At 42.8% G+C, this 25,902-nt stretch overlaps 1 protein-coding gene across 1 annotated transcript in view; it reads left to right on the top strand.

The window, feature by feature from the left end:
* Window positions 1–24,408, top strand: part of DDRGK1 (DDRGK domain containing 1) — a 139,658-nt gene extending 115,250 nt beyond the window's left edge. Inside the window, exons 7-9 of the mRNA XM_085642685.1 lie at window positions 17,199–17,255; window positions 19,668–19,716; window positions 21,168–24,408. Coding sequence (XP_085498811.1) covers window positions 17,199–17,255; window positions 19,668–19,716; window positions 21,168–21,340 — 279 coding nt within the window. The 3' untranslated portion in view covers window positions 21,341–24,408. The remainder of the gene's footprint in view (window positions 1–17,198; window positions 17,256–19,667; window positions 19,717–21,167) is intronic.
* Window positions 24,409–25,902: the final 1,494 nt, after the last annotated feature.

The raw sequence follows: 25,902 nt of genomic DNA, 5'->3' as shown, positions 1-25,902 counted from the left end.
AGCTATCTCTAAATCACGCATTTCAGTTAGAAGATCCACTGCTTGTACCCTATTTTTAATACCATACTTTTTGAAAATTGGGCATAAAAACACTTTCCGTATATCCAACACCTGACTGTCCAATAAAATATGTAATATATCACACGTAGTTCCCAGAATACAAACACATTTCCCTTTTCTGTCAATAATTGCTTTTTTTACCCCGTTGGTTGCATAGCAAGGGTTAACATAGTTCTTAATCTTAGTAATTCTCTTCTTATCTGCTGGCACGATAGTCTATCAATATAAGGGAAATGTTGCTCATTTTGGCACAAGTTGGCCATAAAACGTACAGATTTTTTTCCCTTTAGATAATCTTGATTGTGAGCTCGAGAGATTTCTCTCCCCCGGGACCTGAGATCCTCTTATCAAGCTCGATTTGTAAAGTCTGAGGGCACAGCTTGATATTAAGGGCATTTCCTCCTTTGGGCCAGAAGGACAAAGCTGCATTCAACAGCAGGAAGGTGGTGGGAATGAAGGGGAAATCCACTAAAGGAGGCCGGACATATTTCTTAAAAGAGTAAATATTTCGCACCCTGATGTCAATAAACAGAAGTATAGCTTATGGCTCAGAATGTACGTTAAGTGGATAATAGCTGGCACTAAATTTATATGAGCAGTAGCGCCCAGGTAGCCTTTGTTTACATGGTCGTCGATATTGTGTACTAACACTTAAACACATAATAACGCTCATTAATTTTTAAGGTATGATGGCAAAATATGGAAAGTATTGCAAAACAAGAATTTACAAAGCAAAATGTTTGGAGCAGAGTTTCAACTTTTTAAATACTCACAATGTCCCAGGAACACACCTGTAAATCCATGGCCGTTGTAGATACCCTGAAATATTCACAGAGTATCATTTAACACATGCAGACTGTCCATCAAGTGGGAAATTCCACATACGTATTGATCCATACATTATGCACACGTTATTTCTCATGAAGAAACTCATTCCCCTACAACCACTTGTGAAAGGGTGTCCTTCACTTTCTCACCTTGAGTAAGCAATGAATAAGCCTTTTTAGAGGAAGAAATTGACCCGAGTTTCCACATGCAAGAAGTATCTGTATACCCTCACACTTGTGTGTTAGAGTACGTCACTGTACGTCAGGGGAAACATAAAAAGTCTCATCCCTAACCTTAAGCTAGCATTTGTGGCCAGCACTCCAGGTCAGTGGATTTTCTGCATTTATAGTTAAACCTTTACACCACTCCTGGTCCCTGTGAATCGAAGTGATTTTTTATGCTCACATTAATACCACTTACAAAATTTTTTGAATCCTGCATGCAATTTAGTCTTTTTGGGGTAGGCATGAAGCATGGTTTTTAGCTGCTGTACCAGTATTTCCCTGTCTGACTGCTGAGATCCCTTTAAATATAATTGTCAAAAGCTCTCAGGAAAATAGGCACTGCACGCACGACCCTGGTGTACCTCTTCTGGATTTTATGGGAAATGATGCTCTCTTGTCTAGATCTAGTGTACATGGTTGTTCAGCGAAACTTTAGTTTCAATATGCTGATCCCACCCAGGTTTAGATCCCGTCTGATGTTTTTGATTCTTGTTCCTCTAAATACGTTGACTGACCAGCAGAGTAAAGTACACGTCCATTCAGAAATTAGCCGCTCAGTTTATGTGGTGTGCTCATTGACTCTCAGGGCACAGGTCCTAACAAAAGAAGTGAGGGGGACTAACCAAGTTAGATGGTAGGCAAATGACCTTATTTTGTGTGACATCACAGCACGGCATCACAGTGAAATCACAGAAAGTGGCATCACTACCCATGATCTCGCATAAAGTGAATTCACAAGAAGTGACATCAGATCTGAACACCTCACATGTTTAGTAGGTCTATAATGAGTACGTTTGAGTGCATTACGAGATTTTACAAATGCAATTTTGGTTCAGGGTTGTGTCAAAAATGGATGCAGCTAAGATGCCAAATCTGGGCCTCAATTTGTACATTTATGTTTTTAAAACTCTGTCATAAAGAAATTGCCATTAAGGAGTAACTAAGTAGTAACGTGGCAGTAAATCTGTTTTGCTTGATTGGTTACAAAGTGTGCACTTCAAAACATCTCATGGGGTTAAGGCACCCGCTGCAAAGAGCTTTGTGTGCCCAGTTAATGTCCGGGAACAATAATAATGGTAAGATAAACACTGGATGTTAATGCTTTCACTGGAGAGATTTGTGTTTTGTCTAATCTCAGTTTTGAAAAGTAGCACAGAGAGTTAATGTGTTTCCTGCGAAGCACATCATCTAACATACAGATGACAGATTTCTATTTTGTGTAGCTAGGTAAGTGGGTTACTGTTTTGAACTTCACAAAACAAGGAGAGTCACCCTTAACTGCCCAAAGAGACAGAGTAGACATGAATCTCAGAAGAGGGTTCCCTTTTGTGCAACTTACTCTAGCGGAGTATACATTTCCTAATCAAGAGGCTATGAAGATGCATCAGGCACTGATACATATGTATTTAAAAATCTGTTACACACATTTTCACTGTTAGTAATATATTTCTTGTAAAAACCTTTTAGACTCACACAAATCAATACATCTCTTCTTGCCCAACAATTAAAACACATGCAGACACTATTTAAAATTATTCATAAAAAACAGTTCATAAAAACATTTGGTTAAAAAAAGTACCAGCATAACATTTGATCAAGAAAATTACTGTTGATGTGGCGTTTTGGTGGTACTTGGATTGGTTCACCCGGCTTCTTCAGGACACAATATTATTAAACATATAAGTTATATTATAAAAGATGTATTGATTTGTGTGAGTATAAAAAGTTTTTTTCAAGAAATCTAATAATTATGATGAAAATGTGTGTAATATATTTTTTAATACATGTATGATTTTAACGATTGTATAACATTTGATTGTATAAAATAAAAGCAGTCATTTCTCTGTACACATTAAGAAAATGTTCAGTTTTTAAACAATATTTAGACAGGGCTATTCAAATGTTCACATCAGTGCCTAGTGCATCTTCTTAGCCTCCTTATTAGCAAACTTATACTCCACTTAAGAAAGTTACACAAAAGGGAACCTTCTTCTCAAGTTAGTGTTTTCAACACATAAATCCCTTTGTTACATGCAGTTCATAAATTGTAATCCTTCTAATATAGCACAGTGAGCTAGGAAGGACGTGTTACTCCCACACCTTGTAATATGTACTCTATTATGTAACACATCTTGCATATCGATTTGCACACTTATATGATTCATTGTCAATGTATAATGTGTATGCGTGATGTGAAGCACTCTTACACCCTGCATTGGGATGAGTAACACTATAAAATAAATAACACAAAATAATGACATTTAAATTATTTATGTAAATACTGGGATTGACCAACACATCGCACTTCCTTACAGTGCATACCCATCTCGTAAACGGGTACTGAACAAAGTCAAAACCATGGCTCTCTTAGGTACTTGTGAAGTAATAACCAGCTGTATACCTTTGTTTCCCCTCCACTGCATTTTACACCTAGGTGTGATGCTCTAGACTGCTCCCAGGCAGGATACTCTTAACAAAAGGAGCCTGATAGCCCCTTAACTTTGGCCTTTGTTTTGGTCCCAGCTCAAATTTAAAATAACAAAGCCCTCTCACTACCTGCAAGTTTGCTGCTTGGAAACGAAAGCAGACAACTTGCAGGAGCTGCTGAATAAAATGACACCGAGTCAGGTCAGCATATTTTAGTGGGGCCCAACATCTTGGCAGGATGGACGGCGTCAACTCTTTGAAAATAGTGGATGGACGCTTTCTACCCGCATGTACCCCGACTGGTGGCCTGTCGACTGCTGTGCACCAACTGTGGTGCACCCTAAAGTTCTATGAGCACTGAAGCAGCTTCTGCACGATGTGTAGTACCTACAAAACAAGCATTGGAAAAGACAATGTCTGGCTTTTATATGCCAAAGCATATAAATGCAGGCATTCACAAATGCTAGTACATGAGTTGCATGCATGAGTCCTGCCTATGACTTTAAAGCTTGTCATATTAGCTTGGCAATGCTGGCAAAAAGAAGCTAAAAAGAATTGGTTTCTGTATAAAGTGTGAGTAGGAGATAACGAATTGAATGTGACGTGCATCTTGATGATTGAGTGTACTTTTCAGATTTTAAAACAGTCCTTCATACTTAAAAGCATGAATTGAGAGAGAGAAATATCTGGGTGGAGTCAAACCCTTCCCTATCTATATTTTAAATAATTTTTTAATGCTATGCCTTGTATACAGCTGTGCCATCAGCCAGCGTTAATGCAAAATTCTGAATTTCATTTAAAGTTATTTCTCATGTGCAGATTGGTGTGGAGTTGTGTACATCTCCTCTGACAGCCACACGCGGTGTGCCACTGCACGTGCCGAGATTGCCCTCTCATCAGTACCTCTCAATTTATTTGATGTATTCTTGTTCTGAATAGCCTGGACGTAACCATGTGGGTTTCAGAGGGGCCTACAGAGTTTAAGAACACGAAATAGATGAATGAAATACAGCTCCGATGGATAACATTGCAGTATACCAATGAGTGATATGTGTACATTAATTCACACGCTCAAAGTAGAATTCTAGCTAAATGTCAACATTTAAACCACATATACATTATCCTTATATCAAAAAGTCATTCTTGTGCTTTGCACTTGCATGACAACTCCTGTTCTCAGTAATCACATGGAGGCGGGACCCTTATTTAGTGAGTTTGGTGGGAGGATGGAACAGTATGTGCAATAGGTTGCAGCCCACGTACCTCAGAACGTGTAGTGAGTACAGAAAGTGTGACTCTCCAGTGCGCTTCTCTTCCAAGCACAGTACATTTTGCCATGACCAGCTAACGGCCACGTTTAGCATTAAAGCACCACAACATCCGCTTTCAAAAACATTTTATTATAATAGCATTTCAGGAAGCTAAATATATATGTAATCAAAGGAGCCATGAGTCACAAAAATTGTGTGCACCTACGTTTAACATAGATTGATAAACAGAATTTTTGCTTTGCGTGTTTAGTGTCAACTTCATATATCAAGGAAACAGCGCGGATGGAATTGTATGTGTGCTGAGCATTCGCAAATGGAGAAATTCTGCCATTTTGAAAGAATTTCAAAATGTACACATTAGTAAAAGAGAAAGTTTTGGGACCACGTTTGGTGAGCTTACCTGCAAAAGTAGTTGGTCAGTCATTAAAAAGTTGAATGAACCTAGTGAAAAGTCTACATGCACAAATGTTGCAGCATGAACATTCCTGGGTTTATTTTTGCATCCCTGAAAAGATGTCCTTCAGTCACCTAGATTAAGGTATACTTTATCACCTGTCCTTCTTTATTTTACAGTTTATATTGCTCACTTATGTGCCTAAAACTAGTTTTTATTTGTCTCCTCTGCTCTTGGTAACCTTTACTAAGTGTTTCATGAAGCAGATGCGCATATGCCACTCTTCGCCAGTCCACACCTATTCATCTAGCCTCATGTTATGACCCTTTGTTCTAGAATATAAGATAACACCAGGGTATAAAAAGATAAGCACTCCTTAAAGTCACTGCAGAAGTGGTATGCAGTGCCATTAAACTCTGACTTTAAACACCATATTATTAACCATATTAGTACACCATTAGTACACCATCTTTGCCCTTCTCCTGTCACCTTTTTTTTTTTCTTCTGGACTTACTGTCTCCCTTTCTTTCTCTTCCTCTTTCTTCTTTGCTCTTCTCTCTCTCTCTATCTCTCTTGCGCGCTCTCTCTCCAGGTCTCCCAGTCGACTCCACTGTTTTTCACAATCTCTCCCATCCTTGTATCTGGGCTTAAGTCCCTCACTGCTTTCCCTCTCCCAGTGCGTCAAGCTCCGCATGCCTTTCTTTATCCCTAAGGGAATGTCTTACTCCCTCCATACCATATCTTGCATGAGTTTCTTCTCGCCAGTGGGTCTTAATTGCCTTTCTTTTTCTGGCCACTCTGCAGTTCACTTCTCTCACCTGACCCTCTATTCACAATGTGGCTGAATCTGGTTCCCCACCCACCCCTTTTCAGAGGCCTCAATGAAGGTAAGAGGCACTTACCTTTTGGAGGGAGACCTGGTGCATATTCTTTTTATACTCCTCAAGATACATGTCTGCAATTCTCCTTCACCCTTGTACCTTTGTAGCCACAGTGGAACACTCCACCTCGGAAACATGAGAGAATATGAGGCAAGGGACCAACTCTCTCCCCTTTAGTGAGATTTGCCCTGAAATGCAGTTATGTCTGCATGTAACCAGAGTCCTTGCTTGCATCTCAAAAAAGTAAGTGTCCCTTTTATCCTGGCACACCACAGGACCATAATCCCACTAGAGCCATATGGATTCAAGATGGTCAGCAAGGAGATTTACTAAATTGTGTTGTAATGCCCAGAAGAGATATTGCCACAGCATTTCCAACAACCGTTGGCAATGCTAATCAGTCTTGCGTACCTTTCACGTACAAGCAAGAACAATTGGTGTTGCCAGTGCTTGTTAATATTAGTCTTACAAGGTCAATTTATCCTCCACATGTCAGCTGCAGTTTTCTAGTGACTGAAAGGCAGCAAACTGCTGGTGTTTAAAACGTGGCTCTGTTTGCGATGCTGCATTCGGAGCTGAAAGAATTACAGATCTACCAACGCAAAACCAAAAAGCTCCTGTGGGCTGCTGTAACACAAAACGAGAGGAAAGCAACTGGGACTGCTATGAGAGCCATGCAGCCTTCAGCAAGGGCTGGCTGTATGGAATATCATATACGAGCTGCCCTGTCTGCGGTGAGAACGCAAAAAGGACAGAAATGGCTTTCATGTCATGCTACAGGACCTTAGTCACAAGAGCCCTGAAACTTCAGAGTCCCCAGGAAATCCAAAGAACCCCACACTGGTCAATGGTACACTTGAAGACCAAAAGTAGTTATGTATTTATTTTGACTTATTTATGTATGTCAAGTTTATGATATGGTGCTACTAACCCCAGAGGTTGTAAGAACTCTTTAGAGATCCAGATCAAGCAGAAAGTGCATGACAAAGTAACACGGACATTTGAGGTGTGATTGACCATCATGGGCTTTCGTAACCGTACATGATACAGAGCAAGATTCGAGCCACCATTTTGCACAGCGGCATAAAGAAGAGAACAATTGTAAATATGCATTAGTCTCAGAACAATGGCGGTACATCATAATTCTCGGGGAGCTAGGAGTACCATGTTGGAAAGAAATTATGTATTCCTTAGTCTTAGTAACACATGATAGCATGGTAGTCCCATAAGAGTGGCAGAAACCTTCAGTGTTGTTGATATTATGGTCCAGAGAGGGAAAAGTCACCCAGGATTGGACAGCTAAGCAACAGCTAAATATATCCGGGCAGCTGCTAGGAATTGGGATAAATGAGAAAAGTCTTCTCTCAATTCATGGTACTTGATGAGTTTTGGGGTCTACTCCACCTTAGGGTCTGTTAGAAGGAATAGATTGTTGAAGGTGGGACATTGGTGCTGGGCCAACTGAGCCTACAACCTGAATTAGAAGCTAAGCCTAGGCTTGATCAATTTCGGAGAAGGTACTCAATTGGTATGTATCAAACTGGACCATTCCCAGTCTTCCAGTGTAAACCAAACAAAGGACAAACCCGCACATGATTTGCTGACAAACAAGGCTCTAACGGAATTATTTTCCCATCATGTTGAAGATCACAGTTCAAGGTTTCCTAAACCTAGTTCTCCGATTTCACTGCGCGTTCCAACGAGGACCGATCTATAGCATTTCCCGGCTCAGAGAACTGAATTCCATGGACTGGTTTTTCCTCATGTCTTCGGTCCATAGTTGTCAGTTCTCCAGCTTGGCTGCTTCTACCGGCACAACCAGCAAGTCCTTACTGACCAAGCATCAATGTCTCTCCAGCTCCTGTGTCGGATCCAGTGTCACTCGCTTGTGAACACGATTGGCCCTGAGATTTGAGCGCATGTTACCACTGTTGGTATAATGGCCTGACCACTTCAAAGCCTATCTCAGATTGTACGGATGAAATCTGTAATTAGTTCCTCCTGATTAAGAGCCCTTTTTTTATATCTCAAAGGTCACTAGTAGCGTAGATCATGTCCTACTGAGAGGAATTATGTGGGTGTTGTTAGTCCCAAGTGAGAAATTATGACACTTATTCATCTTTTTAGTAAAAACTGTATTCATACAAAGTGAAGTAACATGAATGGAATGGTTAGGTTATTTCCACAGCGGAACTGTGTCAAGAGGTTTAATATCAAAGGCTATTCTAAACTAAATTGTTGTATATGTCGACACAGAATCCTATATAATGGACATATGTTCTCTGCAGAAGTCGTATACCCAGTATGTGAGTAAAACATTTAATCTATATGCAAATATTGTTGTTGGTTTGTAAATCTTTGTGGTGACAAGATAATCTACTGAACAGCTCAAGTTTCCTTGACTTTAATCTAAAACATTTAATTTCTGAGATTCAACAGTAAGTGAAATGTAGCAAAAATATTTTACACGCGATCTTAACTTATATTTTGGATATTTGATCACATTTTGATAATTTTTGTGTTTTTTTCTCTAAGGTGTTATTTATTTTGTTCATTTGGTATCGTAATTTCACTGTATCTCATATTTCTGCATCCTTATTGTCGGCAATATTTTCCTGATGTATCCACGTGCAATGTATAAATGGTACGGTACATGGTTTGTTTCTTTATCATAAGCGTTGTTTGTGTGCAATAGTTGACGTAATGAAGGTAAATTTAAAACAAAAGTTTTGAAATGTTTAACATCAATTGAGCAGGTTTGATGGAATCAAATTTAGTTCAGCCTCAGAAGTAAGCATTCGGTGGCAGGGATAGAGAACCGTCCTCTCCATCTGTCCATCTTTTAGATCCCCCCAGTCCTTTCAGATCTGCAAGGGAGGTGCCTAAATCTACAGGTACAAAATTAGCAAGGGATGTAATCTCAGCCGAAACGAACTGCTCTTTTTGGATAGGCTTTCAAGACACCATCCCAAACCAGAACTCTTTAGGGCTAGTTACAAACAGAAACCAGTATCAGCTAATTGATGTCTCTGGCCCCTTTTCTGGCACCGTGCACAACATTGATTTATCAAAATATGCCATCTAGTAAGTGTGTCATAGAACAAAGCATCACACATTGGTGTATGCAGCTCCCTTTGCCAATACTTATGTGATGTCCAGTCAGGCAGATAGTGAGTGGCCCACCAATCTGGTACCAAGCTTGGTGGCCAGCAGCAACAGGACTTTGTCCTACCCCTGCTACTAAAGTAAGAATCCTCGGCTTTCTATGCATCGCCCAGCTCAATTTCTCAGGTCAGATCAATCAGCTTACATCTGCCTGCTATTTCCTTTTAAAGCTGCTATGTAAAATCCTACCTTTTTTACCAGTGGACTTGAGGAAAACAGTCATAGTGGCCCTTGTTCTTTCCCGCCTAGATTACTGTAATGCTCTGTACCTAGGCATTGACAAACGCCAGCTCTCGAAACTCTAATCCCTACAGAAAGCAGCGGCACGAACTCTGTTAAACATTCCTAAATATAGTCACATTTCTGGTGCCATTAGAACTCTACACTGGCTCCCAGTCAAACAGAGAACTGAATTCAAGGCACTCCGCCTGGTTCACAAAGCCCTATTTGGGGGTGGGCCTATTGAATACCACAAATTATTCCAATGGCATGGCCCCCGTCGGATGTTAAGATCCGCCAACAAATCCTTGGCCCATGTTCCTAGAGTGAATAAAACCAGAAGGGGAGGCAGATGTATCTGATTCATGGCATCTAAGCTCTGGAACAAACTTCCCTTCAACATTAGGCTAATCCCATCCAGGTCTCAGTTCAGGAGACGGGTCAAAACATGGCTTTTTCTCCCCTCATAGTTATCGAGCTTCTCCTGACTCTCGACCTCTGCTCTTTCTTGCTTCCTCTAGCGCCAAGACGCCCCGGCATTCGTGTGCTTTAAAACCCTTTACTTACTTACTTACTGATGGTGGCGGCGTATACTCCTGAGGCTTGAGCCGGGAGTCAGTCGTTTTGCGCTATTCAGTATCGTGAGCTGCTGAGTTTTTTAAGTGTGGTTACATGATTTAAAACTTGCTCTTAAATTTGCCTTTTATTTCTTTTATAATTGTACTGTACTGTGTTCCCGCAATAACGCTCGTATTCTAACATAGCTTTTAAAATTACTTGTGGTATTATTGTGCACTCACCTTCTGCTACTCTTGTCCCTCGCTCCACGTTCCTTCCCGCTCGCCCGACCGCCATTTTGGTGGTAGTGCAGGGTGCAGTCTAGTCTCTGCTTCCCTCACGCTACTAAAGAGGGGCATGGTGCGAACGCGCAGCGGGCGCGCCGGCGGCGCGCCATAGGCGCGCCAAAGGCAAGCCCGTCTGCGCCCGTCCGCGCCCAGACGGGACCTAGGGCCACCCCCCCTGTTTCTGATTCCACGATCCCCAGACTGACTTATTCCCGCTCTTTTCTATATAGCCTACGGCCGTCACTTGGTAGTCATTGTTCCCGTTTGTGCTGCTATGACGCCCCTGTGTCCTGCCCTTTATCTGCTCTGACTCCTATATCCCTCCCCTCGGAGCTGTGCATCTCCTCTTCCTCCTTTTGGAATATCATCCCCCCCCCTATGACTGCTCACCCTTCCGACCTTCTTCCTGACCTTAGCTTTATTAGCTTACATTGTAGATCTTTGCCTAAGCACAAAAGGGATGTATTTGACCTCCTTACATCGTCCAGGCCATCGGCCTTGTTTCTAACTGAGACTTGGCTTAAGGACTGCTCTGGACCAGACATTGCCACTGCACTCCCCGATGAATACACATTTGTGGGACGGAACAGAACTCTCAGGGATGGAGGGGGCATTGCTATTATTTACAAGAGGTGTTACTCCTGTAAGTGGGAATATCTTAGTATCCCTAACTGTGAAGCAGGTAGTTTTAAATTGTTACTATCCCCTAATTTTACATTGTCCGGTGCCTTTTTGTATCGCCCACCTGGGGCGGCTAGTGCATGGGCAGCTGCTCTTCCTGAGCTCATTGCTCCTCTTTTGTTGGAATCTAATAATTTCCTGTTACTAGGTGATTTGAATATCCATCTTAACGACACCCTATGCTCTACTAGCGCTCATCTTATACAGGATTTTGCCGCCCTTAATTTAAGCCTTCTGAACATCGGTCCAACTCATAAAGGCGGCAATCTATTAGATCCAATTTTTACTAGTTTGAATACTGTAACCTGCCTACCCCCCAGACTGATTATTTGGTCCGACCATTTCATTGTAGAATTCCTCATTAAGATGGCGGATGCAACCTGCCCTTTTGACAACCCTCATTCCCTTAGAATCCGTAGAAATTGGCAAAGACTCAATGTGGAGCGCCTCAATAACCTTCTTGAAAAGACCATGCCTCATCCTTCTAGCATTTCTACGGACGATGTTGGGACAATGAGCACCTGGCTTACTTCTGCAATTGACCTTTGCCTCCCAGTCTATAAATGTAAGCAACATTTTCTTCACCCCCTGCCCCTTGGTTTACTGAACAATTAAAAATAGAGACGTCCCGCTGCAAAAAACTGGAGCGTACCTGGAGGTTAAATTATTCTCCTGCAGAAAAAGAAAACTATAAACTTGCATTACATAAATATCACGCTCTATGCAATACTGCCAGGGCTAATCATGTCAACAACACGATACTGAAAGCTCAGAATCCCCCCAAAGCTCTTTTTAAAGCAGTTCAGGAATTATCGGGTATGTCTTGTGCTCCCAAAGCCCCTTGTCTGGATAGCACTCAATGTAATTCCTTGGCGGACTTCTTTACGCAGAAAATCAACAACATCTATGTGGGCTTTGGAGTTGCATCATTTGCTCTATCTAGCTTATCCGTACAGAATCATGACCAACTACCCCCTCAGTGTGATCCTGTTCAGTCCCCATCTCCCCTTTTAGATAAGTGGGAACTCATTTCTATGCCCACCTTCCAAAAACTGGTGGCAGAGATTAAATCTGGCTCTCCTTTGGACCCCATGCCCTCACAGATTCTTTGTACGTTAGCCCCCATTCCACTTGATTATATCTTGACTCTCCTGAATGCTTCTCTCATTGAGGCAACTGTTCCCAACGTTTGGAAGCATGCGATGGTTGTCCCACTCTTGAAAAAAGCTAATGCTGACCTCAGCAACCCAGCCAATTTTCGACCCATCTCCTTACTTCCTTGCCTCTCGAAGGTGTTAGAGAAGCATGTTAATCGTCACCTAACTACTCACATGGAATCAGCAAATGTTTTCCACCCTTCCCAATCACGTTTTCGTGCGGGCTTTTCTACTGAGTCTACCCTTCTGGGAGTCACGGAGACAGTCAGACATCAGGTGGATAGGGGGGAGACGGTGGCACTCATCCTTTTGGATTTGAGCGCGGCTTTTGACTCCGTCTCCCATACCATTCTTCTTTCTGCCTTGAGGTCTGTCGGGATCTGTGGTTCCGCACTTGCTTGGATTTCTAATTTTCTTTCGGATCGCACTTTTCAGGTTTACTCCCCTTCTTCGGTGTCCACTGTGCATAACGCCCCGTATGGTGTCCCCCAGGGTTCTATTCTTAGTCCTCTGTTTTTTAATCTTTACGTCAGACCCCTTGCTTTCCTTGCTGAACAATCTGGACTATCTATCTTCTCATACGCAGATGATACTCAAATCATCTTTTCCCTTTCTTCCAATCAGCATTCTCCTTCTTCCTCTCTTCGTGCTGGGCTCACTGACATCGCCATTTGGATGCTGACTCACAAATTGAAGCTAAATGGCGACAAAACGGAGCTGCTCCTGTTCGGGCCAGACTCCACTCTGTGGGGCCCGAAACATTGGCCTCAGCAAATGGGACCTTTGCCGGTCCCAGTAACTACAGCACGTAATCTCGGGGTCCTCTTTGACAATCAGTTATCTATGAGGCAACATGTGGTGAAAGTCGCAGCCACCTGTACTACTATCATCAGGTGGCTGAGAAAGATCACATGGATGCTTCCTCTCGACACCCAGAAGTCAGTGGTCCATGCCTTAGCGACATCGCGGTTGGACTATGGTAATGTTTTACTCCTGGGTGCCGGCAAGGAGGTCTCCCATAAGCTTCAAGTGGTCCAGAATATGGCTGCCCGCTTACTATGTAATTTGCCTAGAACCACGTCTGTTTCCTCCTCTCTGCGCAGCCTGCATTGGCTACGCATAGAATCTAGGTCCAAATTCATAGCCTTATGCTTTATGCACCGTATTAAAGCTGGAAAATCCCCTCACTACTTATCCACCTTAGTTCATCAGTATTGTCCCTCCCGCACTCTCAGATCCTCCTCTCAGTGCAGATTCTCTGTTCCCCGTTTTAAGCGTGCTAGAGTTGGTGGGCGCTCCTTTGCTTATTTGGCGCCCTCGCTCTGGAATTCGCTTCCCTTCACTTTTGCGGTCTGAAACATGCTATCTTAAGTTCCGCAAAGGAGTAAAAACCTGGCTGTTCTCCTTGTAACCTGCTCTTTGCACTTTTGCTCGCTCTCCTTACTTCTGTGCTTCCAGCGCCGGGAAACCCTTGGGTAGCTGCGCGCTTAACAAATTCATATATAATAATAATAATAATGTTCTGCTCATCACAAAATATGGCTATATTCTCTGAGCAAGACCCTCAGTACTCCGGTCCCCCCCATGGGCATCACGTGTTTTTCCATCTTTGACTTGGGTCTTCGCACACCTCCTGAAGGATCTGGTCTGTTCCAGGATGTGACTCCCTGCTTGTCAGCCTGCACAATATCTGGGAGGAGTGTTTTGTTTCTCCTTGTACATGGTAAGGCTTCTCTACTTCCTGGAACAGAAACATTTTCTTTTGGGGATCTAATTCTGCCCCTCTAGCACTCCCCCTGAAGTCCTTCCTCCTCAATGCACTCTTGGATTTACACTTCTCTGCTCTCTTCCCTCATAACAAGCAGCCCCTCTCCCTTGAGTCCGACAGTTGGCTATCCCAGGCAGGATTGATTGGGCCCACAGTCAGAGGTATGAAATCTCTATCCTAATCTCAATTCCACATTGTTTTACTGGATAACCAATAGTATTGACACCTCATGCAATGTATTACTGAAGCAGGGCCAGCTCTAGGGCGGTGCGATCGCTGCGACCGCACCGGGCGTTGACTTGGGGCGGGGCAGCATTTCGGAAAATGTGTATTATCGTTTTATAAGCACCTGCTACCTTGTTCCCTCCTCCAGCAACTTTCAGACATCAATTAAAATGTCAAGAGAAGTCCCTTGATAAATCGTCTTCCTGGAAAGAGACCAGAGGTTTGTCTAGTGGAAGTTTTGATTCATCCTAAGGTAGCGCAGAGGGTTAAAATGCCTGCTGCTAAGAACGTGTACCATGCAGATAACGATTGCATATAATGTAAATAGGTCAGTGGGTTACTGCTTTTGTGAGAGAGCTCCTTTTGTCCCTTGTCCTTTAGAAGTCAAAATCCTAATATAGAACATTGAGCTGTTAACTGTCGCCCTAGAGCTGCTGCAAACTGCAAGGTATATTTTAGAGCTATATGTTTTTTTTCCCAGTCTTTCATTATCCTAATCTTGTGAAAAGGGTTCATTTGGGTAGAAAACCATTCTTATTATGAAAAAGAACCCTTAAGAATGATATTACATTTTAAATTCTGAATTCGTGCCTTTCCTGAATAAGAACTACCAGTATCGATGACATGTCACTCCTACACAACCCCTTGTAGTACTGTCTGCTGTAACATTTCCTATACACTGATTTACACACATATGATTGTCTCTGTGCAATGTGTGTGTGATGTAAAGTGCTCTCACACCTTACACTGGTATGAGTGGTGCTATAAAACTAAATTAATCTGAGTGACAGTGGTTATGGAGACTTGAGAGGCACTGTTAAAGGGTGCTAGTGAGGGAATCCGTGGCAGAGGTGGTCATTGGGGGGCGCCAAGAGACATTGTCGCACAGGGTGACACCAGCGCTAAAGCCGGCCCTGTATGAAGCGTGGATGTGGTTGTGTTTTACATGCAGTGGCCGGTTGGAGAGAGTGTGATTGCTTTTCTTCTTCCCGGGTCAGGTGGAGATACTACTAGTTATCCCATGAGTCTGGAAATGGGGAGTGGAGTTGCACATAAGCACTAGCCGCACGCTGTGCTAACGTTTCTACTGGGAGGCAAGGCCTGGGTGTGATGAAGCTATGTGTGTGCTTGGGGTTCAATAGTCTTAATTCAATTTTGCTCAGGCCAGAAATATCTCTGTGACATGGCCTGCTAGTTTAGACATCCCACTGATCTGGAAAGAAGGGGGAATGAGATCAACCAATGCAGGGGTCACTATGGTGGTGACTTCTTTCTACATGAGCTAAAGGCTCATTACATAATCTGAGATACGTAATAAAATGCAATTTATTGAACTAGTGACTTCTGTCTCAATCGCTAACTGTTTTAACTTATGCACGAGTCTGACACTTTTTCGCTGCTTTTTTTAAGGACCTTTGGAGACCAACACAAAATTGCTAAATAATTTGACCCCTCCATCGGAGTTCAACAAGGTCATTTATTAATTGGTGCCGTCTAATTTTGAGTTTCTTCCACAGACTTTCTGGTGCCTTCTGGGAGCAGCATGTCACATGGTAGCACATTTACACGGGCACATGAAGATAATCATCATATTTATCCCACCGTGTGCAAGCTTCACTCCCTTCCTTTCCCAGGGTGTGGTGGGAGTTCAAAACTGGCTGCTTGGTTTATAAAGTTGTCCTAAATAAGTTGGTTGCTTTATCCGACTAGAAAACACCGATTGTTTCATGATTGATGAACACTACAAACTTTCCAACTCCAAAGCCTATTACCTAATATATGAGGTGACTAAAAGAAGCATGCATCACTTTGTAAAACTCTTAAACAATTACAAAAGTAGAAGCACTTTTCAGTGTTGATTATCTAACTATTTCGCCCATATCTCTGGAATAGTCTTGAAGATGACTTTGTGGAGTGGCGGAAGGGGAGCGAGGTGGGGTGTTTATCCTGCATTGCTATTAATTTGAAATATATGGGGCATATTCACATAGATGAATTTGGTCATAAATGTAGTTTTCCTGCCTGCCAGGAATTCACAAAGGGATTGTGTGGCATCTGGCTCTGTGGTCTAGCTCTTCTTCCGAGTGTTGCCTTGTATTCCTTACTAGAAGGTTTAAGCTCAAGCCATTGTGCAGGTTCTCATGTGTCCTTTCGTCCTGATCATATTCTCTCTCTTTCTCATGATTTAATAACTTAGCAGTCTTTCTTGGATCTCTGTTTTGTCGCTTTCTTTCATATGTGTCTTTGCTGTCTCTTTTATATGTATTTGATTCTCTCCTCTCTTTTCTCTATTTGTCTCTCATCTGTTTCCTCTCATTCTCTCGTTTATGTCCCTGAGATCTCTTTTATCTCTGCTTCTGTCTCTGATACATATTTGAAATCTGTCTTCCAAGTCTGTTACCTCACTTTATCTCATATCTGTGTCTTGGTGATCTCTCTTCCATTCCCGTTTTTCTCTTTCTTATTTGTGTCTCTGAGGTCCTTCACCTTTGTTTTCTTTCTTCCTTATGCATGTCTTTGAGGTCTCCTAATTACCTCTGAAACTCTTTTGCCTTATCTCCTTTCCAACATTACCTCTGTATTGTTCACTCTCTATTTATGTCTTCCTTTTAACGTTCATTATTGCTTGTCTCCAGGTTTGTGAATGGGGAGGGTGGGAATGAAGATGGCAGAGATAGCTCTTGGGCCGGGCTGGGTAGTTCTCCCGGCCACAGTCCAGCCACAGCAGGTATGCAGGCGTCCGCATGCCTACCCTGAGAATCCAAGCTGTCGGTGGAGACGCTGGTGGCAACAATAACATTGTAAAGAATACAACATTTCTTCTCCTGCTACACACAACTCTATGCTAGTACACAGTCTTTTAAAGGAAAACACACACCTGCAATAGCCATTACCCTTATGACATACACTATAGTGACACTTTTAGGCTCATGACTCACAGGTACTCATTCATTTCAGGCATTTGTGTTTCAGAGCCATGTGACGTTTTTGCAAAGCTTCCATTTTATAGCCGGACATGTACTTATTTGTTTATTTATTTGTTGTTTTTTCAGAACACAAAGGTCGTTCTTCTGGAGGACTTGGGTTCACATTTTGGATTAAGGGCACAGGTAAACCTATAAAGTTTAGACCAAACAAACCGCTGGTGATGCAATTTTTTATTTATTTGCTGAGTGTCTTTATGGACTCTTAGATTTCCTTCCAATCACATTCTTGTCCTTCTGCAGAGGTTTATGAGACTGCACCATGCTACTCCTTCCCCCGCTCTTTATTGTGCCCCCTTGCGTCTGTTTTGGCCCATGATTTCACTTTTCATACTAATATTCACATGCTTACAAATGATTAGCTTTGCTCTTAAAGATTTTCTTTTCCCACAATTCTCCACGCCTTATTCGCACTACATATTCTATGTTTTTCTTCTCCTGCACTCGCGTCTATTTTGTGTTAATTAATTTCTTTCACAATCGCACTAATCCTACTTACTCCTTTCTTTGTTAAAGATCTAATAGAACCCTCGTAACAGTAGGGATTGCTGGTGGTAGTCCATATGCATTACTCTCTAGAGTTGAGGTTTCTAACGGTTACTGTCAGGAGTTTAATATGGCCCTTTTGTTAGTAGTGCCCATGGAATGGCCTGTGCAGAGAGGCTGCAAGGCCATGGAGCGTGAGCACAGATAAAAACATGGCTGAAGTATTTGGTCAGTATATTGGCCAAGTTATAGGTCATGAGTGAGGTATCTTTTAGAGCTTCAGGTCAATGAGATATTTTGTAAATAATGGAGTATGGGGCTCTTTAAAGGGTAGAAGAGAAGTGTTCCAAATTTATGGGCGCTGCCTAAGAAAGTTTGAATGATGATCTATTCTTTCTTGATGAAGAGGTTTCCAAGATTAGTTCTTTTCTGGAAAGTGCCCGAGTGGCAGCTGAGATTGTACTTTTTCTTGCTGGTATTTGGAGGTTTCCAGGCGGATGGTGGTGCTTGTCAAGAAATACTTTTTCCAAATGTGCCCTGCATCGCCTGGCAGCCAGTGTTGCTCTGTTTAAGCTCAAGTAATATGGTTGAGCCATGGTTTGCCAGAGGGAGGCCCTTGAGCTGTGTAATGACTGCCATCAGGGGATATTATACTTTTGTTTTAGAGTTCATTGATGCAAGAAGCAAAGTCTATGGGGGTGATTAGAATGATGGGTGGACTTAAGTCCGCCCGCCACCCTAGCGTGGCAGACGGGCGGTCCCGCCACCCCAATTATGATGACACTGCCACCGTGGCGGTCCCATCAGGCATTTTAACATTGCGGCGGGTGCTGCTGGCGGGTGCTACCGCGCGGTGCCTGCCACCTTGTGCATGGCAATATAGGGGGGTACCATAGCTACTCCCTAGGTGCAGTCCCCTCCCCCCAGGGGGCCTGCAATGGGCCCCCAAAGCAAATCCCCGCCAGCCTTTCCATGGCGGCATCGCTGTCATGGAAAGGCCTTAAAAGCCAAACATCATAATATGGATGGCGGTGCCTGCCAGGCACCGCCACCATATATGTGCCCCAGCTCCGCCCGCCCGCAATCATAGCAATTGGCGACCGGCGGAAAAGCTATGGACGGACTTTCTGTCCACCGCGTTACCCACTGCCATTGTAATCTGATAGTGGGTAAATCAGGTTACGATGGCAGGCGGATCGCCACCACAATCAGCTCCTATGTTTTTTTCTGAAATGAATTTGAAGTGAGAGTGTCTATTTTAATTTTTTTTCCCTGTGAATTTGTTCAGCTGATATTTTGATGCAGAATGTGATCCTCATACAAGTAGATTTTGATGGTAAACTTTGATAGCATACCTGTCAGAGCCTTTATTTTAATTACATGGACATTTTTTGGTGCTGAAGACAGAAGTGTATTCCCCAAAGTGGTTGTTTTCATGATGAGCTTATACAGTTGATTTGCTATGTAGCTGTTGATGGTCTTCGCCACCAATGAAGCAGCCGGTGAGAGGACTATAGTTATTGAGGTCTCTGTCTTTTGCAAAGTTTTCTGTCCCCAGAGATGACTTCTCTATCTTGTTTTCAATCTTTTGGGGAAATCATTTTATTTTAAAGATGTTTAAGAGTAAGATTCTATGGGGTTCTGTATGTAGCTCGCGGGTTCTATAGTGCCAGTTGAATTTTGGAGAGTTCAGGCAGCAAAGAGTGAGTTGTTACTTTGGGAAGTTGCCTGGCACACTAGATTTCAACTAGCAGTAGGAGTCTCGATTGGCACGTAACAATGGCGGAGGCGTCCCTCTTCTTAGCGCACCATCAAAACAACCCATTCAGGCACCTCTAGTTTGAAGTTCCTTTAGGAACCTAATCAAGATCATTAGGAAAAGGAGTGTTTTTTTCTTGTTATTGTTTGCAGCAGGAGTGTTGGGGGCGTCGGAGAGTGGGTGCTGAACAAGACAGCAAGTGCGCATTGTGGATGTATATTTGTGCGTGCTTTTGAGTAGCCTGCACTAGTTAATAAGTGACATCATCATTTTTAATCTTCTTGATTCAACAGGACGCTATTAACAGGATACAGGACCTGCTCGCTGATGGTACATTAACAGGTATGTTAAGTACAACGAAAGACCATTAGAATGGAAAGCCGGAGGGAAATCAGCAGATGATGGCCTAGAATCTGGCAATGACCGGTCAGGGATCCCACTGAGGTGATTAGGATTGGTGAAATGATCATTTGGGTCATAAAAGATTCAAAAACGTCCGTAGTACAGCAGAAACGTGCACAATGTATGACTTGGTTTGGTTACTGCTGCATCCCACACAACTCTTCCACCATAACGTTCATGGGTGATAAGACAGTGGATGCTAACAAGACAGAGTGTGTTTCAAATAATGTGAAGTTAGGACAATACGTCCTACTGTGTGACACTGATGTTCAGGGTAAGGCCGGGTTCATTGTGATGCTTTCATGTTAGAGGATGTGGTGTTTGAAGTCTTTGTGAGTGTACCAAATCTCGTGGTCTAGATGTCAAGTGAAGGGTTGTCCAGAAGGAACTGAGAAGTCTGAGAATCTTAATCCTGGTGGTAGTAACTGTGTTTGTGCCATGGTAAATGTCAGGGATGAGTTGCTGGATGGGAGAGTCCTGGGCACGTCTAACAATTAAGGCAAGCACCTGTGGAAAGCTAGGTTTATGGATTGAGAGCCACTAGAGATAGAGGATGATGAAAAGAGTAGAACGGCCTATGTAAATTGGAAATAGCATGTATGACATTACATTAAAAAAAAAAAGCTATATTGTATAGCAGTGGTTGTTTGCTTTAGCATCTGAAATAGAATACTGCTCAAATGTTGGAGCCGGTGAGGCCCGCAACATTTCATGGTACGTTAAGGAGTGAGAGAGGACAAGACAAAACACCATGGAACTTCAATCCTGGGGAGAAAACCGTGTTGCCAGTGGTGCAATCAGTCTGTGTTGTTTTTGAGTTTTTCTTTTGGATTGGAAATCTCAAGCAGGGCTGGAGGGTGTTTCAGTTGATGTAAAACTGTAGACCCGCTGTGAGGTGGTTAATTTGGTATGGTAAGTGGCAAGGGCCGGCTCACCAGGCAGCAGACTCATGGGTTAGGGTCACAGGCGCGAGTTGTAGTCACCGGTCCAGACCAGAGAGAAGGGGTCAGTGTTGTGAGGTAAGACAGCTGGGGCCCAAGGGCTTGGTATCATGTAGGGGGTGAAGGGATGAGATTTGACTCCTAGGTGCACAGGTGTGAATCATGGGAATAGTCACAGGAGGGTTGGAGACATGAAGAGCACTTTCATGAGGGGTGGGGTCTGAGGCTGTCAGGTGACTGTTTAGTCCACTGTGGGTGTTACCATGCAGGCGAGAGGCATTGAAGGTGAAAATGCAAACACCAGATTCAAGGAGACAGTCCAACTTACACGCGGAAGACTGGTTCCCGGATAGCGAGATGTACAAAAGCATAGTAAGAACTTGTCATGCATACCAGAAGGGTAATTTTTCATTGTTAACGTGTTTGGCTCACTGACCCATGTCTTTGCAGGTGTCATTGATGACCGGGGGAAGTTCATCTACATCACGCCGGAGGAGCTGACTGCAGTGGCTCAGTTCATCCGGCAGAGAGGCCGAGTCTCCATCACTGAGCTGGCCCAAGCAAGCAACAGCCTGATCAACCTCACGCCTGATACCCGAGCGGAGACGCAGCCGGTGGCATGAGCCGTGACCGGCTCACGCAGATGCATAGCGGGCAAATCCATACAACTCAATATGTACTTATTAGCAGGTTGGCAGAGACCTTCAGCTTCCAATGTGTGTATCATTGACGCATTCCCTTCAAAGGCACTTCTTTCCATACAATATATGTAAATAAGACTGGAAGGAGACTTTGGTTGGACCCAAAATGTGCAGAATTGCTCAGTTTCCTTCAGCTAGTTAATCGCATACATTTAACTATCACAATAGAAAATGTTATTCAGGTTACTTGGATTTTACTATCTCCCCGCCAGCAGGTTGTCGGATCCTGCTATGTGACAGCCCATCAAAAGTATAAAACTTCACAACAATGGAGGAACATGAACCATATAAAAGACCATATTATCATTCTACCTTGGCTTGGAGTTCTATGGAAGCAGGAGACCCAAGTTCTAGTGCTGTGACTTCTGCCTTAAATGTTATTCTCATTACAAATGTTTCTGCCTGTACTTCCTTAAGCTCTTGTGCCATGAATATCAGTGCTAACAAACAATTTGCCAACCTTTTTAGGTCAGTTACAGGCAATTGTAGCTCTCTATTGGCCAGACCTGTTGTTTCCAATATACATATAAGGGGTTTTGGGTAAGCCTCTTCATCATGATTGGATGCCTTTCTTCCCTATTCATGTGCATATCCCGTCCAGGAGAATTTCGGTCTTAGTGTTCTGATTGGTTGACCAGCATCCTTCCATTGCTGACCTTGTTTACATTCGGGGAGCTACTTTTTTTTTTCTTTCTCTCTATCCTTTGTACTGTCCTCCCTTTAAGTTTCTTCCGCTCTGCCTATCCAGCTCTCCATGTTGCTTCCTCTATGGGAGTGTTTCATTCACCTTTTTTTTCATCATTTGTTTTGTAATAGTTTAGTTTACCGATCTTGGGTTGCTTGTGTTCTGGTTTCAGGGAGCCCCTGACGTGACAGTTTGGGCTGGAATCTTCCTAGTGGAGCAGGGTTGAGACTGATTTTTATGTGGCAGGGTCCAAACCAAGGTGGCAAGATCTGCAAAATAGTAATGAATTAGGATGCAGCTTGAGCAATTTCCATTGGCCTAGATTAATGAAAGCATCCCATCCATCAATTTTTGTATGTTTAACTATGACGTCCTAAGTGCGACAGGTATGCCCAGATGTGGGTCCCGTGCTCAATGGGCCACTGGAGCCAAGCTATGCTTGACTGAGGAGCCTCAATCAGTGCACACACAGTTCTGAGTTGCTTGTGTTATAGTTCAGAGAGGACCTGGCCTGGCAGTTTAGGTTGGATTGTTCCTATTGGAACAGGGCAAGACTGGTTTGCATTTGGCTGGAACCGAACCGAGGTGGCATGGTGGATGTAAAATTACGATGGGTTAGGATGCTGTCTCGAGTAATTACCAGTGGCTGAGATTAACTCACACATTTCATCCAATACTTATTTGTATACGTATCTAGCTGTCAAACTCCACACCTCTGGTGACTCTTGGCACATCAGCAGGCAAGCCACCATCGAACTGGAGAAGTTCAAAAAAGAAAAAAACAAGGCCTTCTCCGTTTTTCTTTTTAAACAGAGTTTTATATAGCGCATACTTGACCCGAAGGTATCTGGTATCAGAGCGCTTTACGTGTGCACTGGTTAAGTTACATGCGGACACATTCATTTTTGTTAGGCACGGGGAGATTAGGTGATTTGCCCAGAATCACAGGATGTTGAACGTCCTTGCCGAGATACGAAACCGGTTTCCCAGTTTTGAGGTTGACCGCCCTAGCCATTAGGCCAACTCTTCTCCCCCTACGCAACTAGAATCAGAAACAGCATCCATGTACCCATGAAACTGCCCCAACTTTCGGGGCATTTTAGGAAAGAGCTGAAGACGCACCTTTTTAAATAACAATATTAGGCACATGCATCAAGGTAATCAATTGTGATTACCAAATGGGGAATTTTGAGGACTAGGCCATTTGGTAATCGGAAATGACTTTTGCATGAAGGATTTGCAATTAATCTTGCAAATCCTTAACATTTCCTAATAGCGATTTGCAAATTATAAATCGCTATTAGGGAATACACTCCCATTCATTCCTATGGGCCCATAGGAATGAATGAGAATGCATTCGCAATTTGCGATTACCCAATTGGTATTCGCAATTTGCAAATGCAAAACCAAGAGTGCCTGGGGGGCCTAAGGCCCCCCTGAGACACCCCCCAAAAAAGGTAAGTATGCTAATGTGTAGCACATACATGCCCTAAGGGCACCTGTGTGCTACATAGCGCATTGAAAAAATGCCTATTTTTTTTGCATTTTCCAATGCAAGCACAAATTATCATCAACTACAAGTTGATGGTAATTAACGTTTCCTAAATGCACACTCGCATTTAGGAAATGCTATGTGCATCTCAAATAGGGAATCGCAAATTGCGATTCCCTAAAAGCATTCGCAATTTAGGCAATCGCAAAAAATTGCGAATACCTATTTTGCGAATGCAAAAAGGTACATGCATCGGAAAAGGCATTTTTCAAGTCGCAAACGGGAAAATCGGCCCGTTTGTGATCAGTAAGGTGCTTGATGCATGTACCCCTTTATCTCAAGCCTATTACCGACGACCTCCACTCTGAGTGCGGCTTTCCCTCTACTCACCCATTGACTACCTTTACCTTTAACCCTGTACAATGCTCCGCTGTCTCTTTTTCTAGGTCTGTTCACTACAAATACTACATATAGACGGGCATAAACCCTTCATTTGCATTCTAGTCCACTCAGTTTTGCAGCACAAATGCTTTTAACTGAACTCAATTAACAGAGAGTGCAAAAATGTTACAAGGAAAATTTGTCACGTGTAATTTCTCACCAGAATTTACCTACCAACTTTTACTGACTAGTTACATTATGAACAACCTTATAATATAGGATGACAATTCATATTTTTAAATCGCTGCTGCAGCTTTTGCATCATAATTTTGCTTAGCCGCGAACAAGAAATACTTTCTTAAATATCGTTACTCTGGAAATAGGTATAATGATTCATGCTTTTTCATAAAATAAAGTCTCGATTCAGCTGTTCCACCACTTTGTTTAATGCTTCGACGTGACAAATACCAGTTTTATACACACATTGTCTGTCCATGTGGATAAACAGAATCGGATAACAGAGTATCACAGTTCTGTTCTTAAATTTAATCTGACTTAAAGTTTGCATTTATAGAGTTCGCGTTTATTTCCTTAACAGTCCGGTGATACTTTTGAAGACACTCAGACTTTACATACATTTGGTACTGTGTACAGTGCCCTCTAGTGGCAAAGTCATAGATTACATGTTTAGCGACCATACTATGCTATTCGTTAGTTTTTCGTCGAAGGTGGTGTTTTTATCATTCAATTTCTCACATTCCAAACCCTGGAGCTAAATGTAGGATTAACTTTCAAAGCATGTTTGACACAAATTAGAAACAAATGCATACAAAACATGCACTGCATCAATAATTGTCGTCTGATCATGAATTGTCTGTACTGGGAGCCGAGTTTCAAAGAAGGTCTCCTCTGAAGTGTGAGTGGTGATCACGGCTGGCAAGATGACTCGGAGTTAAATGCATCTCCTATGAGCCGGAGGTTATGATTTTGAGTCGTGGCAAGGGAAATGTCACCTGTTAGGTACGCTTGGGACATAAATACAGGCACGTGGTATTAAGCTGTATATGAAAACCAAATCATTAGAAATACAATTTTCTTTAAAAAAAAGAAAACAGCAGTTCATTTAACATTCATCTACCGAGTTTTTGGCCCACTCTGCAGCTCGGCGAAGAGCAGCACATCTTTCATTTCTGCTGCATTTGGCACAGTCGGCCATAAGGTATTATTGCTGGCAGCAGAGTCTTGGGATAAACGCAGTCTGCTAATTTCTGGCGGAGCGTACCCTGCCGGTGCCCTGGTTTAAACTGTGCACATATCCTGCAAGTTGTGGTGCCACTCGGGTCTCTCACCACACCTTTTTAATGCCTAGATCCAACCACACTCCTCAAACAAGCAGGTAGCAACCAGAACCCCTCTAATTTGAGTGGGGGGCGCGGGAGATCGGTTCTCCTGCCCGTATCTTCAAACGGTGCTTAATTGAGGAGAGAGACTGGGTGGGTAGGTGTTGAATCGAACTTAGCGCAGATAAACATGAGATTCTGGGTCAATAGCAGCAGTATTGATTTCTGGACAACAAGTTTTTGTCCCAATGTCCTTGGTGCACCTGCCCTACTGTGTGGAATTCCACACCCTTCTAGCTCCACATGACATCTGAAAACTCCTCAAAATCTGCCTCTGGTCTTAACCTTCAGTGATTTTACTCTAGCAGTATTACCTCGTTATTCTCCTTCCTGTCACTAAGTAACTCTGGAATGTATGAGGGCTTTAGGGAGTTGCCAAATAAACAAATAATTTCACATGCCAGCTGTTCTAATATACCACCCTTTATAAGCCGGAGTTGGCTGTTGGAATCACCCAAGACCAGAACGGATTGATGGAAAATAAACAAAACACGTTTCCTCTTTCTGATAATTTGACATGGTCTTG

Source organism: Triturus cristatus, chromosome 2_2 (assembly GCF_964204655.1).
Source record: "Triturus cristatus chromosome 2_2, aTriCri1.1, whole genome shotgun sequence".
In the NCBI taxonomy this organism is placed as follows: Eukaryota; Metazoa; Chordata; class Amphibia; order Caudata; family Salamandridae; genus Triturus; species Triturus cristatus.
The sequence above is the reverse complement of the archived record's forward strand: the minus strand, read 5'-3'. Positions and strand labels throughout refer to the sequence as shown.